The 15,312-nt window shown below is 59.9% G+C and overlaps 1 protein-coding gene across 7 annotated transcripts in view; it reads left to right on the top strand.

Annotated features, from left to right (window-relative positions):
• Positions 1 to 15,312, top strand: part of ADGRB2 (adhesion G protein-coupled receptor B2) — a 101,586-nt gene that overhangs the window by 24,682 nt on the left and 61,592 nt on the right. For 6 of the 7 annotated variants that reach the window (XM_073317504.2, XM_073317499.2, XM_073317500.2 and 3 more), the window contains one exon: positions 2,852 to 3,656. The exons of the other annotated variant lie outside the window; for it this stretch is intronic. In XM_073317504.2, the coding sequence (XP_073173605.1) occupies positions 2,867 to 3,656 (790 nt within the window). In that variant the 5' untranslated portion in view covers positions 2,852 to 2,866. The remainder of the gene's footprint in view (positions 1 to 2,851; positions 3,657 to 15,312) is intronic. 7 annotated transcript variants of the gene reach the window in all.

The following is a 15,312-nucleotide window of genomic DNA, read 5'->3' as shown; positions in this document are numbered from 1 at the left end:
GGCTGCCACCTTCCTGGGTCTGACCTGGCAGCATTCAGCATCCTGTGCCCCTCCGTGCGCTTCCCACAGCGAGTCCACCCAGGCGGGGTCCTGGGAAAGCCAGAGGGTGCTGCCCCCCAACTCCGCAGTCAGACGTGACTCTCAGCCAGCCAGTAAAACGGGTTTATTAGATGACAGGAACACGGTCTAAAACAGAGCTTGTAGGTACAGAGAACAGGACCCCTCAGTTGGGTCCATTTTTTGGGTGGGGGCAGTGAGCCAGACAACCACGTCTGCACTTCACTCCTCGTCCCCAGCCAGCCCCAAACTGACTCACCCTCCAGCCCCTCCTCCTCTGGGCTTTGTCCCTTTCCCGTTCCAGGAGGTCACCAGATTCCTTTGTTCTCCAACCCTTTAGCTCTCACCTTGCAGGGGGGAAGGGCCAGGCCATCAGTGGCCAGGGGACAGAGTGTTGGCCACTTATGTACACTGGCCCTTTGCTCTGCAACAATTACACCCCCTTATCCCACCCCCTAGAGACTTAAGAAATGCCTAGGGGAAACTGAGGCACTCCTACAGTATTCAGAGGAAACATTAAGAACAAGTCCCGCTTTGTCACACCTCCCCCAACCCTCCTGGCTCCAAAGGGATCAGCGTTGCCTTCCGGTGCCTGGGCTCAGCTCTCGGGCCTAGCTTAAACCTCGGGGAATGGCCCCGGGCTCACACAGGCAGCCCTGGACAGGGTTGAGTCTGGCTCCAGTGCTGGGTCCATCTCCTTGGCTGAGCTCACAAGGACCTGCCGGGCACAGATGGTAACGAGTGTGTCCCCTCACTATGGGAGATGGATGGGAAGCTGAGGGCGACGAGGCGCCGGGGCCCAGTGCCGCTGTAACGCAGCCCGCTGGGCATCTGGCACTGCCTGCCTCCATGCCAAGGGCACAACGGCCTTGGGGACCCAGCGGGAGCCTGAGCTACCAGCACCCACTCTGGGCAGGAGCACTTTGTTTGCTGGGCTGTCAAGCTGGGACCTTCCCCAGCCCCTGACGTGCTGGTCACTCCCATTAGCTGCCTCTTGGCCTGTGGGCCGGCGGGTGGTGCTCACAGCCCCGGAAGGGCACTGGCAGCTGCAGGAGGCTGGTGTGGAGAGCGGGGAAAGCCGGAACACCCCTGAGTGAATCTGTGTGAAGGAAGCTCCCTCGCCTCGTTCTGCTGGCTGCGGGCTGCCTAGAGCACGAGCTGCGGGTACTGTGGGTGGACAGGGCCCCAGGAGGCCCTGGCGCTGCCCGCGGCGTATCTCCAGAAAGCAGCGTCACTGGGATTTCTGTTGGGATTCTTGAGGGGGGTGATTCCCATCCAAGGCCCCCCCAAGTCCCTCCATCCCAGTCTCAGAGTCTCTCCCGGCATGGAGAATCTCTGCTTCCTAGCCCCCCTGCAGCCCGAGGGCCTGGCGCGACCACATTACAAACCATGCCAGCAGGTGGGCATAAATTGCGAATTATCCCTGTGTCCCTGCCCCGGGAGGAGCCGAAAGAGCCGCTGGGGCCGGCACCGAGGAGTGGAAAGCGGCCGGGGGTCTCTGGCCTGTGCTTGTCAGAGGCTCGGATGGGATGATCTGTGAGCTGGTAAAGCAGGACCTGTGGAGGCTGGTGGCCAAGTGAGCAGAGGCTAAGCCCGCTGAAGAAAGGGGTCTGTGTCAGTGGTGCCTGGCTGGGAGCTGCAGGGAGACGCCGGCCCTTCGGCAGCGGGCGCCTGGCCAAGCCACGGGGGGTTGGTTTGTGGTTTGGGATTAGCGCTGAGGAAATACGGCCGGCGCTCTCCCGCTCTCAGAGGAAAGCACGGCTGTTCTCCACCCTCCTCCCGCGAAGGGTGAACCGGGGGCTTGGCGAACACGAGCGGAGCCTTCCAGGCGCCCTGTGGCGTTCGCCCCGTTGCAGGTGGGGAAACGGTGAGGCCGGCTCTAAGACGGGAACCGACTTCCGGAGTCCACCCAGTGAGTCAGGCTGGAGCTGGAACTGGATCCCAGGTGTCCTGTTCTAACCTCGCCGCCCGCTCCCTGCCGAGTCATGGCTAGAACCCTGTGTCCCTGGAGCAGTCTTTATTATCCTCAGCCCCTAGGAAGCCCCCAGTTCGCACCTGTTGTCAGTGCCAGGTGCCCTCGTTAGCTCCGTGCTCCCTGGCCAGCCTGTGGGCGAAGGGTCAGCTGTGGGGCACCCCCTTGTTCCCCAGCTCTCTCGCACCCCCCGCTACGGCGTAAGCTGCAGGATTCATGGGTGGGGGATGGCAGGGTGTGTGACTTGAGTGGGAGACGGAGACTGGGATGGAGGGACTTGGGGGGCCTTGGATGGGAATCACCCCCCTCAAGAGTCATAAAGCTCCGCCCCCTTAAACTCCTTAAATCCCACCGTTGCAGCGACACCCGCAAGATGCTGCTGCCTGGCATTGGTCAGGAATGGATGCTCTGCCGCTCCCCTGCCCTGTTCTCCCTTGTCCTCCCCCCGCCTGTCTGTCTGCTCTACCCGCCAGCGGGGCAGATGCTCCGTGCCCTGGGCAGGGCCAATCCCCTTTGTTACCGGCCTGTACAACATCTAGCATAGCTGTAGGCTCAGGCTACCGTAATGTATATATTTGGGGGGGGGTGGGTATCTCAGAAATCCCTTGCTCAAATGACCCCAAATTTAGATCACTAGCCCTACTGCATGTGCCCATGAGGCATGCCAAGTTTCAAGGCGATACGGGTAAGGATGTGGATTTTACGGCACTTGGAAGAGAATGTCCTAACTCCGGAGCCCTGGCACTCTGCTGTAATAACAGCCCCTCGCTCTGCTGCAGCTCAGTAAGGCTCTGTCTGTCTGTCTGTCTCTCTCTCCTGCAGGGCAAATGACATAGGATGACCCCTGCTGGTCCCCTCTTACTGTCTGTGATATCGTCTCTCTTGTGGCTAACGCGGGGCTTCGACCCAGCTCCCAGCGCCTGCTCAGCTCTGGCCTCCGGGGTTCTCTACGGCTCGTTCTCGCTCAAGGACCTCTTCCCCACCATCACCACCGGCTGCTCGTGGACCCTGGAGAACCCTGACCCCACCAAGTACTCCCTGTACCTCAAGTTCAACCGGGAGGAGCAGGTGTGCGCCCACTTCTCCCCCATGGTGCTGCCACTCGACCATTACCTCGCCAACTACACCTGCGGCCCGCAGGGCGACGCGGGGCTGCCCCTGCGGGGCCCAGAGGACGGGGAGGAGGAAGGGGAGGCCCGGCTGGAGCTGTGCCAGGGCGCCAGCCCCATCACCTTCCTGCACTTCGATAAGAACTTCGTGCAGCTGTGCCTGGCTGCCGAGCCGGAGGCAGCGCCGCGGCTGCTGGCCCCCGACGCCCTGCAGTTCCGCTTCGTGGAGGTTCTGCTCATCAACAACAACAACTCCAGCCAGTTCACCTGTGGGGTGCTGTGCCGCTGGTTCGAGGAGTGCTTGCGGCTGCGGGAGCAGGGGGGGCAGCGCTGTGGCCTCACCCAGGCGGGCTGCAGCTGCCAGGCCGAGGCTCTGCCGGCGCCCCGGCCAAACGAGACCCAGTCCAATGCCCTGCCACCAGCCGGCACCCCGGCCGCCGCGAGCAGCAGCCAGTGCTGCATGACCGAGCTGCATTCTGGGAATGCGAACGATTTATACGCGCCGGAGATTAAATACGGTAAGGGGGCGCCGGGGCCTGGGGGGGGGGGCGGGGGGTTCAGAGGAAGGGAGCCACAGCCGGCTCGGGCTCCATTTGATCGTTGGGTGCTGAGAGGGGGATGGAATTTGGCCCCTTCTGCCGCCGACAATCTACTTCCCCTGTTAGCCCTCTAGGGGGCAGGTTGCCCAGCGTGGGCAGTTCTAATGCCGTCCAGTAGAGGGCAGCGGCGCTCGTGCACGTTAGAGGTCATCTCTAGTGATTACAGCCGCGGGCTAGTGCATCCGGCTAGCGACCCGTCTGGCTCCAGTCTGTGCTGAGCGGAGACGAGGAGCTAGTGGAGTTGGTTTATAACCAGAGCGCTCAGCTCCAGTCCGTCCTAGCGATGCCCACAATGGACTTCGGTCTGTTAGCATCCTGCCCTTGTGTTTGCTGGGAGTTCATGTTGCCGGTTGGCCTGGAAGGAATCCAGCTCGACTCCGGTTCCAGTCTCCGCCCCCGGCTCCCGGAGCAGATGTGTGCAGGGTGTGTGTGCAAGGGAGCCGCTGCAGCGCAAGCCGGGCGCAATGTGTTGCTTCCCGATGCGCTGCTGGGTTGTGAGGTTGTCGCGTGATGGGACCTGGCAGCTTTGGGGTACATTGGGGTATCGTGAGCCTGCCCAGAGGGCCCCCGGCGACAACCGTGCACTCTGGCTGTGCCGAGCTGCCTGGCTTCAGGCTGGCGAAGGGGAAAGGTTTGATGGCTGGGAAGAATTGAGCACGTCAACTTGCAGCGTCTTGCCAGCTTTCTTGGCCTGCTGCAGTTTCCCGGCTCCGAGGCGTTTCTCTTGGGTGCAGATGGCTCCGTGCGCTTCCCCCAGGGCGCCGTGGAAGGAGAAAGGCCAAGTGCAGTGGGGTGCTAAGTCCATCAGGGGACAGAATGGACTTCAGGGCCCAGCCCAGACCCATCAGCCTCCAAGGGACTCCCAGCAGCCTCTCCTAAATCCCAGGCCTTGGATCTCTCATCCCCATCACAACGGTCCCTCCCAGCTGCCTTTGCGGGAGGCTTGAGGCTGGCGCTGCGAGGAGGAGAGAGTGAAAGGCACAAGGGGGCAGCTGCGCCCATAGACAGGGCTGGAGTTTTGCCTGTCTCTCCTGCACTCCCCTCACGGGGGTGGATCCGGGGCATCATCTGACACACCGAGAGAAGGCATGGAAAAGCAACTGGGGTGGGGGTGGGCGGGGGTGAAGAGGTGGTGCGCACTGGAGGGCAGTGGGCGGGGGGATCCAGCCCTGAACCCAGCCGGTGGTTGCACCATTCACTGGAGTCGATGGAAAGACGGGAATCCAAGGGCTTTGGTCAGGCCCCAGGATTCTGCCCCCCCCACCTCAACTTACCCCTGGGATGGGTGAATTCAGGCCATGGCGATTTCTCCTCCTCCCCCTCTTCCCCCAGCAATGGGAAAGTAGGTACTTGGGGTGCCTTTCCCTGCTGGTCCTGCCCCACGTCCCCAGCCAGTTAGCGCAGCCCCTGTGCTCCCTCCTGAGGCTGGGGGCTTCTCCCCAGCTTCCTGCGGCTGCCGCGATGACTGGAGCGCCTGGGGCAGGAGACCCTGTCATCCCGCACTGGCGGAGATGCAGCGAACAATTGACAGGTAAAATGACCCATTCCTGTGACCAATTACGCCTGACTGCAGCAGGCCAGGTGCCTGTTATTCCAGGCCGGATAGACAGGTGCACGGCAGAGCTCTGTGGGCTATTAACCGGGAGGAATGAGGCCATTTGCTTGTTGTAGAATCTCATGAACCTAAAGTGAAATTAAAGCGTCAGAGCCTCCCTGCCCGATGGCTGAGCTGGTTCTCACGGCCCCGGCAGAGTGGGGCTGGGTGGCCCGTGCTGTGGGCTGCTGCTGCTTTGAGCCACTCCTAGAGAAGTGTGAGGGGGGGCTTACGGTCGCCTCTCCCAGGGCCAGTCAGCATCTGCCACGGCCCCCACCCTTTGAGCCAGTCTGGGGCAGCTCCGCCAGGGCATCTCAGTCCAGACCCACAGTGCCCCCTGCTCTTCTGGCCCTGGTCCTCCCTTGACTGACATTAATGACGAACTATGCTGTGGTTTCTTGACATGAACAAATGTCCGTTTGAGATGCTGCCGGAGTTTTGTTTGCCTTGCGACCGTGCTCTTCAGACTCTTGGCTCTTTGTTTCCCCTGCCAGGCTCTTCAGTGACAGCTGGCTGGTGGATCGGCCCTTTGGGCCCTGGAGCCCGCTGACCAGTGGCCAGTAACCAGAGAGGCATCCCTGCTGGCTTATGCACTCATCTTACTCGTGCCCCTTGCTTTAAGGGGTAGGCGCTAGTCCATATTTCTGGGTCACTTCCTCCATATGGGGACCATCGGGCTGCTGAGGGCTCTGTGTGTTTGGAGGGCAGCGGCAGCATTGTGTAAATCAAACAGTACGAGATCCAAATTGCCTTGGTACTGGAATTGGGAGCTGTGGCCAGGAGTAGCCCCCCAGTGGGCCATCGCAGCCGGCCAGATGTTCCCCCAGGTGCCAGGGCTGGCGGGACGGGCGTCGGAGCAGTTTAGCAGTGACATATCCTTATCTGGGGTGCTGCTTCCTGCTATCCTCATCGGCTCAGGCCTGTAGCGTTACTGGCTACTCTTTACTGGGCTTCAGTGTTTCCACTGGGAGCTAAACGTCTTCCTGGGCAAATCCCTCCGAATAATTCCTGCTCTCCTCCAGCCACGTGGTTATAAACCGCTTCCTTCCACGGGAAATCTTGGTGTGCTTTTTTCAAATGCAGATTTAGATGGAAGGCTAGGAGCCTGCTGCCTGGCGCAGATGCTTTCCCTGGGGGGATTTGCGCTTGGAGCCCTGCAGAGCCCACGGGATGGGGACAGGTCCCCGCAGGGCTTGGGAGAGCCGGCGCCCCCTGTGTGTCCTGGGAGCACGCTGCCTTGCCCTCTGTGTGTGAGTACTGGGGGCCGTAAGCTGTCTGCGGAGTAATGCCACGGTTGGCTTCGGGCAGCCCTGGGACAGTGTGGGTTTCCAAGAGTGGGCGCTGATGCCCTGTTGTCTAGGGGCACGTCTACAGTGCAAAACAAAAAACAAAAACAAAAAAACCCAGCCAAAAACAACCCCTGTGGGTCTCCGAGCCTGGATCACCTGACTCGGGCTTGCGCTACAGAGCTAAACCTCGGTGGAGACGTTCCTGCTGGGCTCCGAAAGCCGGCAAGGTGGGGTGTCTCAGTGTCCAGGCTCCAGACCAAGCAGGAACGTCTACGCTACTCGATTTGGCCCTGTAGCACAAGCCTGAGTCAATTGCCCCAGGCTCTGAGACTTGCTGCCCCGTGTTTGTTTATGACTTTTTTGCAGCTTAGAGGCGCCCTGTGGTTCCCTGCTGGAAGAGGCTAGTGTGCTCTCGACCGGCCTATTGGGTAGCTGGCTTGGGCAGCATTCTGCCTGCGTGTGTTGATAATTTTGATGGAGAATATCCATGTTTATTTGTAAGCAGGGTTTCTTACATATGTATGGATAGAAATGTTTGCTGAATCTCTCGGGGTTCAGTTTCTGCAACTGGGGAGGGAGGCTATGCCCTTTCTGCCATCCCTTGCTTGTCTTGTCTGTGTAGATCACAGGAGTGGGACAGGGGCTGTCTCTCGCTGTGTGTTTGTGCAGAGCCAGGCACAGTGGGGCCCTGCTCTGTGCTGAGGCTGTAGCTGCTGCTGTAATACAAGCGGTAATGTGCAGCATGGGCCATGTTTAGCAGGCTGGAGCTCTCCGGATCCCAGGGTACGCTGGAGTGCAGTGGGCATCTCCAGGGTGCAATCTGTCCTTGGTCTCTCGCTGCCAGCCCAGGCCTGTCGGGGTGACGGCTTTCGTGGTACGGCCATATGGGCAGAGACCCCCTCCAAACTCACTGCAGGCCAGCTCCCCAGCAGCCAGCGCTGTCCTGGGCCAGCTGCAAGTGGGCGGCCTCGAGGGGAGGGGTGCCCAGCAGAGCTGCCTGGCTCAATCGCCCGTGTCGTGCGCCAGGCCCCCTCGTGTCCCCTGGGGATCTCCGAGGCTGCTGCTCTGAGCAGGCTCCTGTGTCTCTGTGCGTGCCCGAGCGGTGATTGTTCTGGAAGGGCAGTTGCCTGAACTTCGCCAAATTATGTTTGACATTCAATTAAACCCACAAGGCACCTGGATGTAAAATGTTACTGTAGAGATGAAGTCGCAGGGGTGATTCATTTTATTGGCAGGATGATCATGGGCAGGGTTGGCAGGGCTTGCTGGAGACAGCCTGGGCCTTGGGAGCGCGTCGACGGCTCGCGCCACAGAGCATACAAGGGCCTGGGCCGGGCTGGGATGCCGGCATGTGGCGCCCGGCCCCATCAGCTTTGCTCGCGGGATCGGCTGCCGGATTTGGGCCACTACCGGACTGGCATATCGCTGGGCATTGGCATTTAGTGCCACTGCGTCCCTCGCACGCCTGTCCTGAATCCCCGGTTTGTGACCCTGTCCTCCCTTCTCACGCAGCTCAGCAGCCCCTCTGCCATACAGAGCTTATGGATGGATCAGGGCTCCCACCTTTCTAGGAGCGCCGCACGTTCCCGCACACTCGTGTACGCGTGTGTGCTTGATCTCGCCCTCACATTCTTGCACGCTCACACGCACTCTTCTTTCTCACACAATTGCACACCGTCTTTCACATTAGCCCACCTGTGCGTGGCATGGCACGCTGACCCAGACACATCCTTCACTCTTGCGCACTGGCACGCAATGCATCGTTTTTCACATTTGCACACTTGTGCATGCTGTGGCTCCCTCACTCTCGTGCACGTTCTTCAACCTTGCATAGCTGCATGCTTGTGCGCGTTGTCGCTCACATCCCAGCTTTCCCACGGGTGTTCTTTGGCTTGCTGCTGTAGGTATTTGTATTCCCATGTGCTTGTGCGTATTCTCCTCTGCCTTCTGCACTTTCCTTTCATGGCTATATGCTCATGCACGGTCTCATGCACACTCAGACACTCACGGCTGTGTGTGTTTTTGTGCACTAGGCACACACCTGGACACAAACACAAATGCACAGGATCTTCTTTATGCACAATCAGAGAGCAGGGGGCAGCGCATCCAGGAACTGACAAGAGACGCGGGTTAATCTGTGGAGAGAACAGCTACTGATGTGCTAGGTCTGATAAACCTCCAGCTTGTTGTTAGAGTGTCAGCAAGCATGTGAAAAGGGTGTGTGTGTGTGTGTGTGGTTGTGATGAGTTTGTGTGCATGCGTGTGAGGCCACAGCTGGCGACAGAGAAGCCGGCCTCACTCCAGTGCCCTGCAGCGGGAAGCCTGCCTGTTCCTGGCTGGAGAAGCAGCGAGCATCGCGGCAGACGAGAGGACAGAGTTGTTGATGTTCCCGAGCACGGCTTTCGCTGAAGGTGGTGGGTTGCGGGGGGGGGGGCCCTAGCCTGCCCCAGCCGGGACTCACACCTGGCATCCCCCCAAGTCCTGGCTTCATGGAGACACTGCTAAGAATAGCCCCCTGTTTGCCTTTCAGGTTCTCCATGGCAGGCTGGGCTGTGGGGCTGAATGCTGGGCCTTTTATTCAGCATTGGCAGAGGCCCAGCCGTGATCTCATCAGGCCTCCCCCAGGGAGTTAGAGCCACACATTCCCCCCGGCCTGCTTGCTCCCGATGGGACCAGGCCTGGCTCCTCCGGAGCTCAGTGCAGGGCAGAGGGTTGAAACTGGCTCAGAGAGCTTTGGGGCAGTGCTCGGTGGTGAGCGGAGTCGTTCCTTGGTTATGCCCCGTCCCCGGATGGGTCTGGGCTGTTGTGTCAGGGCAGAAGGCCCTCGGTGGAGGATCTGCTGCAGGCCTTCATTTCCTGGGCAAGCACAAAGACACGCTTGCATGTGAACTCTGCCAGCCTTCCCTGCACGTGGGCGTGCACCCCCACCTCCCCGCTCGCTTACTCTGCTGTGAATGCACATGCATATACACACGCTTCCTTCCGGCATCCGTGCGCTGCCCACGTTTGCACGGAGCTTTATCATCCCTAGGAGCCTGGCAAATTCCGTGCCAGCCCAGAGGCTGTGGGCGAGTGTGAGTGTGAGATTGTGGGGGAGGGAGGGGGATTTTAGCTGTGACCACGCCTGGAGCTGTTCACGGCTGCCTCCCTCCAGAGCACAGTCAGGATCTGTGCCACGGTGAGAAAACACTGGTGCTTGCAAAAGAAGCATCACCAGCGGGGGGGCGGGGGGAAGGGGCTGCCAAGGGACCCCAGCCCTGCCCTGTACAGCAGCCCCGATTGGCAAAGATCTGCACAGAGGTTGGGGCCGCTGGAAAGTCCCCATGGGAACTGAAGCCCAGCAGTGCCCTGGGTGGAAGCTGAACCAGGCAGAACGGAGCTGGGTTTGCTAACCCTGGAGGGCTCCCGGGCCAGGGCTCCCTGGAGCGAGCCTGGGCCAGTGTCTAGTTTAGCCACCCAGCCACACGGACCGGTGTGTTTCTGGCGGCTCCGTCTCGGAGCCAGCACGGCGCATTCTGCTTCGGATTTGCTCTGAATTTTCAGGTTCACTTGCTGCTGAAATGGGGAGGCGCCAATCCGGAGGCGTAGAAGGGGCAGGCGGCGAGGTGTGATGGAGAGGATGCCGGACTGGTCCCCCCTGCAGCCGCCTCCTCTGTTGGTCCAGGCTCACAGGTGGGCCATGCACTCCTAGCAGCCTGGGACGCGAAGCCCTTCCTCTCGGTTGGGGAGACCAAACTTCCCCCTGCGCCTGCGGGGCCCGCATGCTGTCGGGGGCAGAGCGCTGAGTGCGAATCCTGCTGGGCGCTATCCCGCCGAGCCCGCTGGAAGAAGCTGGTTGCAGTTGTCCTCCCGCCCCGCCCCCCGAGTCCCACCACCCACGTGGGAGACCGCAGCGCTGCCGAGAGGTGGCTGAAAGCTGTCGGGTAGCCATGGCAACCGCCACGCTGCCAGGAACTGGCTTCGGAAGGGCGATGAACAAGAAGGGAAGCGTGTGAGATTTGGGCAGGTGGCAGCCGGGCCTGGGGGGTGGATGATCGGATGGAACGGACCAAAGGGAGACGTATCCTGATGGGGTGGGCTTGGTGCAATCCCCGGGAAGGTGCCAAAGCCACGGTACTGGTGGTGGAAGAATGGCCATGCGGGCAAGGCCGTGGGCTGGGACCCGTGTGACTGGGTTCAATTCCTGGCTCGATGCCTGCCTCAGTTTCCCAATCAGTAAAAGAGGAGGTGATGATACTGGCTTGTCTCAGAGGGGATGTGAGGATACCTGCAGTGCTGGGCAGGAGAGGCTCAGATACCCCGACGACAGGCTGGATAAGGCAACAGACAGATCTCCCGCTAGGCTGGCCAGCCGCGCTCGGCTTTGTCCATCACGTACATCACTGCGGAGGGTCATTGCCGGGGCGGCAGGAGTCGCCGGGTGAATTGCTCTGGCCTGTGTCACCTGGGTAGCCAGGCTAGATGATCAGAGCGATGGGGCCCCGGGTCTTAGTATCTCCGGGTGCCCAAGAGAACAGGCCATTAGCAGCTGGGCAGCTTGCCAGCTCTTCTCTGTCTTCAGTCCCCCTCCTTCCTGGGGGAACGTAAGCCCGTGGGGAGGGTGAGGGGAGCCCAGGGTGTGTGTTTGACTTGCCCTCTCCCCTCTTATGGGGATCACTCTGGTGTCAGCATGAAGTGCTTCTCTGCCTTCCTCTGAGCAGAGATGAGTGGGGGAGGTAAGATCTTTCATTGGACCCACTTCTGCTGGTGGGAGAGCCCAGATTTTGAGCTGCACAGAGCTGGTCTGAAGGGCTGGGAGAGGTACTCCCAACACACCGCTAAATGCACGGTGGAGCAGATTGTCCAGTGATCACACACACCCCTGTGAGGTGAAAAGAGTGGATTTTCCTGGAAGCTGATGACTAAAGAAAGCCCCAGGCAGAGCAAGCCAGGAGGGGGCAGATGGAGATAAATGTGGGGGACAGGCAGAGACCTCTTGGCTCCAGCACTTCACGAAGGGACCTGTTGTGAAAGCCGTCGGACTGGGCCTGCCTGCGGGGAGCAGAGCGAGCCAAGCTGGAGCAGGGTGCTTGGCACTCAATGTGGGTCCTGCATGTGGGGGTGAGTGTGCAGGGCGGTTGGAGTCGGGAAGAGCTCTATGGGGGTGCATTGGGGGACTTCATCGGGGGGGCTGTGGGGCCTGTGTCTGGGGGAGTCTGGGGGGACAGTTTTTGGGAGGCTTGTGCGGTGCACGGAAGTCAGTGGGGAGGCCCTCTGCGGGTGCATTGTCGTGTCTGTTCCAATCGCAGCCCTGGCTGTTCGTGGCGTGAGGGTATTTGCAGCCCTTGCCCAGCCGGGGTTTCCGTTAAGCAAACGTGGACGATCACGGTCACGTTGTGTTTGTTCTGCTCCGTGTATCGGGGCAAAGCAGCTGGAGAGTCCCGGGGGATCGCTCCCCCTTTGCACCCTTTTACCTTCCTTTGCTTCTGCCTGGCGTTTTCTAGCTCCTTATATGCGATGGCCGACTTCCGCCCTGCAATACGCCACCTCCCCCATCAATTCAGGGTAGCAGACTCGAACTCCCCTCTGTCTATCCATTCTAATCTATAGAGAAATCTTGTGCCTTCTCCTGCCACTGAAATGCAGCCACCTCTGGGGCGCAGCGCAGTAGCTGTTTAACAGTCCCATTGCTTTAGATAGGATGTGAAGAGTCCAAGTTTCCACTGGGATCTGCCTAAGAGATTTGTGAGGCTGGATGAACTTAGCCGAGATGTGGATGGGGATCCACAGCTGGGGATGTGATTTCCCTGCATGTTAAACTATTTAGATCAAAATGACAGAGACTCACTGCTGTGGTGTCCCTGGTCGTTCCTCCGGCTCGTGAGCATGGCGGTGCCTGTGGCCGACCAGTTCTGTGCTGGCTGCCCCGATGCAAGGTGCCTGCATTGTTGCTCCCAGGCTGGGATGCCAGCCCTGCCAGAGGCAGCTGGGTCATTTCGCTCATGATTTGGGGAAGGATCTGCTGCCGTTTCCTAACTTGGGACCCAATCGTCTCCCGTGGGGCCTTGTCCCTTCTGCTCCTCGCCTTTTGCTGCCCACGGAGCAAGGCTCTGCCATGGGATCACCATGTGCTCCTGCACCAGGGCCTCCTGCCAGCTCCTCTGGGCCAGCTTTCCAGCTTCCTGTGTGCACGGGAGTCTCTGCTTGTTACTCACACCCCGTGGAGAAATTAGGGCCCCAGCAGATGACTCGAGGAATGGTCCTCTCGGTTGGTCTTCCTCCCTCATCTTTCTTTCTTTCTTTCTTTCTTTCTTTCTTTCTTTCTTTCTTTCTTTCTTTCTTTCTTTCTTTCTTGCCCATGCTGTCCTTGGCACAGCCCCCTCCCTCACTCCCAGGACCCAACTCCGTGGCTCTGAGGGCAGAACAGCGGAGGAGACAAGTGGCTCCACTGAGAACCATTAGCCAGAGACCCGAAGTACAGAGCTGTGCTGGCAAAAGCCCAAGCAAGGGGAATGAGAGTCGGATGTGGCAGGGAAGGGACCTGAGAAGGAGGGGACAGGTGGGGCTGGTTCCCTGGCGCGGGAGACTCTGCAAGGCGACAGCCCGGGATTTAGTACTTTCCAAAGGAAATTGAATTTGGTTTCTTTGTTCAACGTAAGTGGGGAAAGTGCCCTCATATATCCTGTGAATTTATTATTTGTTCTGGGCACTCGCTGCACCGTTCATAACTCCTGATCATTTCCAGTGGGGAAGCGGGTGGCTGGCTCTGCATAGCGGCACTCCCCCCGTCGGACTCTCCCTCAGCTGGTGGCTTTATCTACCTTCCAGTCCCCCCGTCTGCTGCTCCCAACTCCCCAAAACTGGGGAGATCTTCGGACGCTCCCTGCTCGTGTGTCCTGAGCCCTTCCAAAGGGGACGCGCCGGGGCACGGAGTAGATTGAGTCGGAAGCAACAGTCAGTAAATTTGGGTCCCTTTATGGCACCAATAAGTATCAGCACAGTCAGCGGCCTGAGTGTATTTCATGCACAGCAGAGATACTGACAAGGCGGGTGCCTAATCCACCTAGCAGCAGCATCCGCCCCGTGGGGAGGCAGGGTGGGGGAGGCCAAGGGTCCCTCTCCTGTGGGTATAGGACAGGCACCGCAATGGGCATCTGGCAAGTCCAGTTTTGGTGGGGGTGTGTGGGTTGGGGAGGAGGGCTTTGGAACGGATTCACTCCCAATTCTGCCCTCTGTTGCTGCCCTGTTCTCACAGGGCACTGCTGGGAGGAAGTTCACGTTCCACTAATCTCAGCTGCCATTGCTGGGGTACTGCTGCTAGGAAGTGGGCACCACTCCACGCCCAGCCGGCCTTGCCAGGGCGGTGCTGTGGGGAAGGTCTCGCTGCTGGAAGCCCGCTTCTCCAGGGTGGTGGTCCTAGGGCCATCACTGGCAGCGGCTGGGAGCCTAACAGGAGTTCTGGGGGGGGGGGGGGGGGTTTCCTCCTCTTTCCAATCGTCTCTGCACAGGACCGTTATCTGTGATATTCATGCCGGTCAATATCATCGCCGGAGCTCGCTGCTGTTTGTTTCCGGTGGCGTGAAGCATCTGCAGGCCAGTGACAGAGCCATGCTCTGGGAGCGCCGCAGACGGGCAGATGCACACAGCAGAAAGCAATAGCCACTGCCGGAGAGCCTCCCCCAACCTCCCTGCACTGGGCCAGATGGGATAACAGGAGGGGAGCACCCCTGCACGCTCCCCTTGACAGACGGGGCTCAGCAAAGCTTTCTGCACCGAGTGAAACCACCAGGCGCTGCCTGGTTCCTATTAGCTGGCTGGGCAGTGCAGTGAATGGCCTTGCAAACCCTCCCAGAGCATCCATTCGGGGTGGGAGGGGAGGAGGTTGTTAGAGCCAGTACGGTGGCCTGCACATGTGTCTGAGCGTGTTTGTATGTGTTGGTGTGTGTGGGTCCGTGCATGCATCAGTGCATGTCCTGGGGCATGTGTGTTTGTGCATCTGCGTGTGTGCTTTGTGTACGTGTGTGTTCATGGGGGGCTCCTTTTTAGTATCCCCCGGCCCCCTGCGGCTGCACGGAGGGAAGTACCCTGCTCAGAGAACAGCAGGGGGAGAAGCTGGGGGGCTCTGTGTGCCCCCATACACTTGGCATTAGCTACACAGGCAGGCCTCTGCTGGGAAAGAACCATGCTGCACGCTGGCTGAGTGCCACGTCACTCTTCGTCGGCTGCTCCACAAAGGAGTATAACAGCCTACTACTGCTGCCAGCTGGTGGCGTCGCACGTGTAGCTCAGGGGGTCTGCTCAGCAGAGCTCCCGGCACTGAGGCCTGCAGTCGAGGGAGCAGTTGTGCTAGGGAGCCCTGCACTGGGAATGCGGTCCTGTCTGCGGGCTCCCCCCTCTCTAGGCTGACGCAGGGATCCACCAGCCGTGGCACAGAGAGGAGATTCTTTCCCCAAGATGTCCGCTGTCGTCCTATGGGTGGGGGAGGGAGGGTGTGAGGGAAGGATAAGGAGTTGGGGGGGTGGGAGAGCTGGGGGGGGCCTAGGAGTCAAAGGTGCCCCCGCTCCTGTGGCTGGCATGCGTCTTTGATGAGCACATCCACATGCCTGTTAATTTCACGCTAAGCACCCTTGATGGATCTCTTGTTATTTTTGGTGAGCCAAGCCATCAATTTGTGGCACCTCGCTGCAGCAATCTGTCAGGTGGCGAGCGAAGA

This window comes from Lepidochelys kempii, chromosome 19 (assembly GCF_965140285.1).
Source record: "Lepidochelys kempii isolate rLepKem1 chromosome 19, rLepKem1.hap1, whole genome shotgun sequence".
NCBI classification, from domain to species: Eukaryota; Metazoa; Chordata; order Testudines; family Cheloniidae; genus Lepidochelys; species Lepidochelys kempii.
This window is presented reverse-complemented; position numbering and strand designations above follow the sequence as displayed.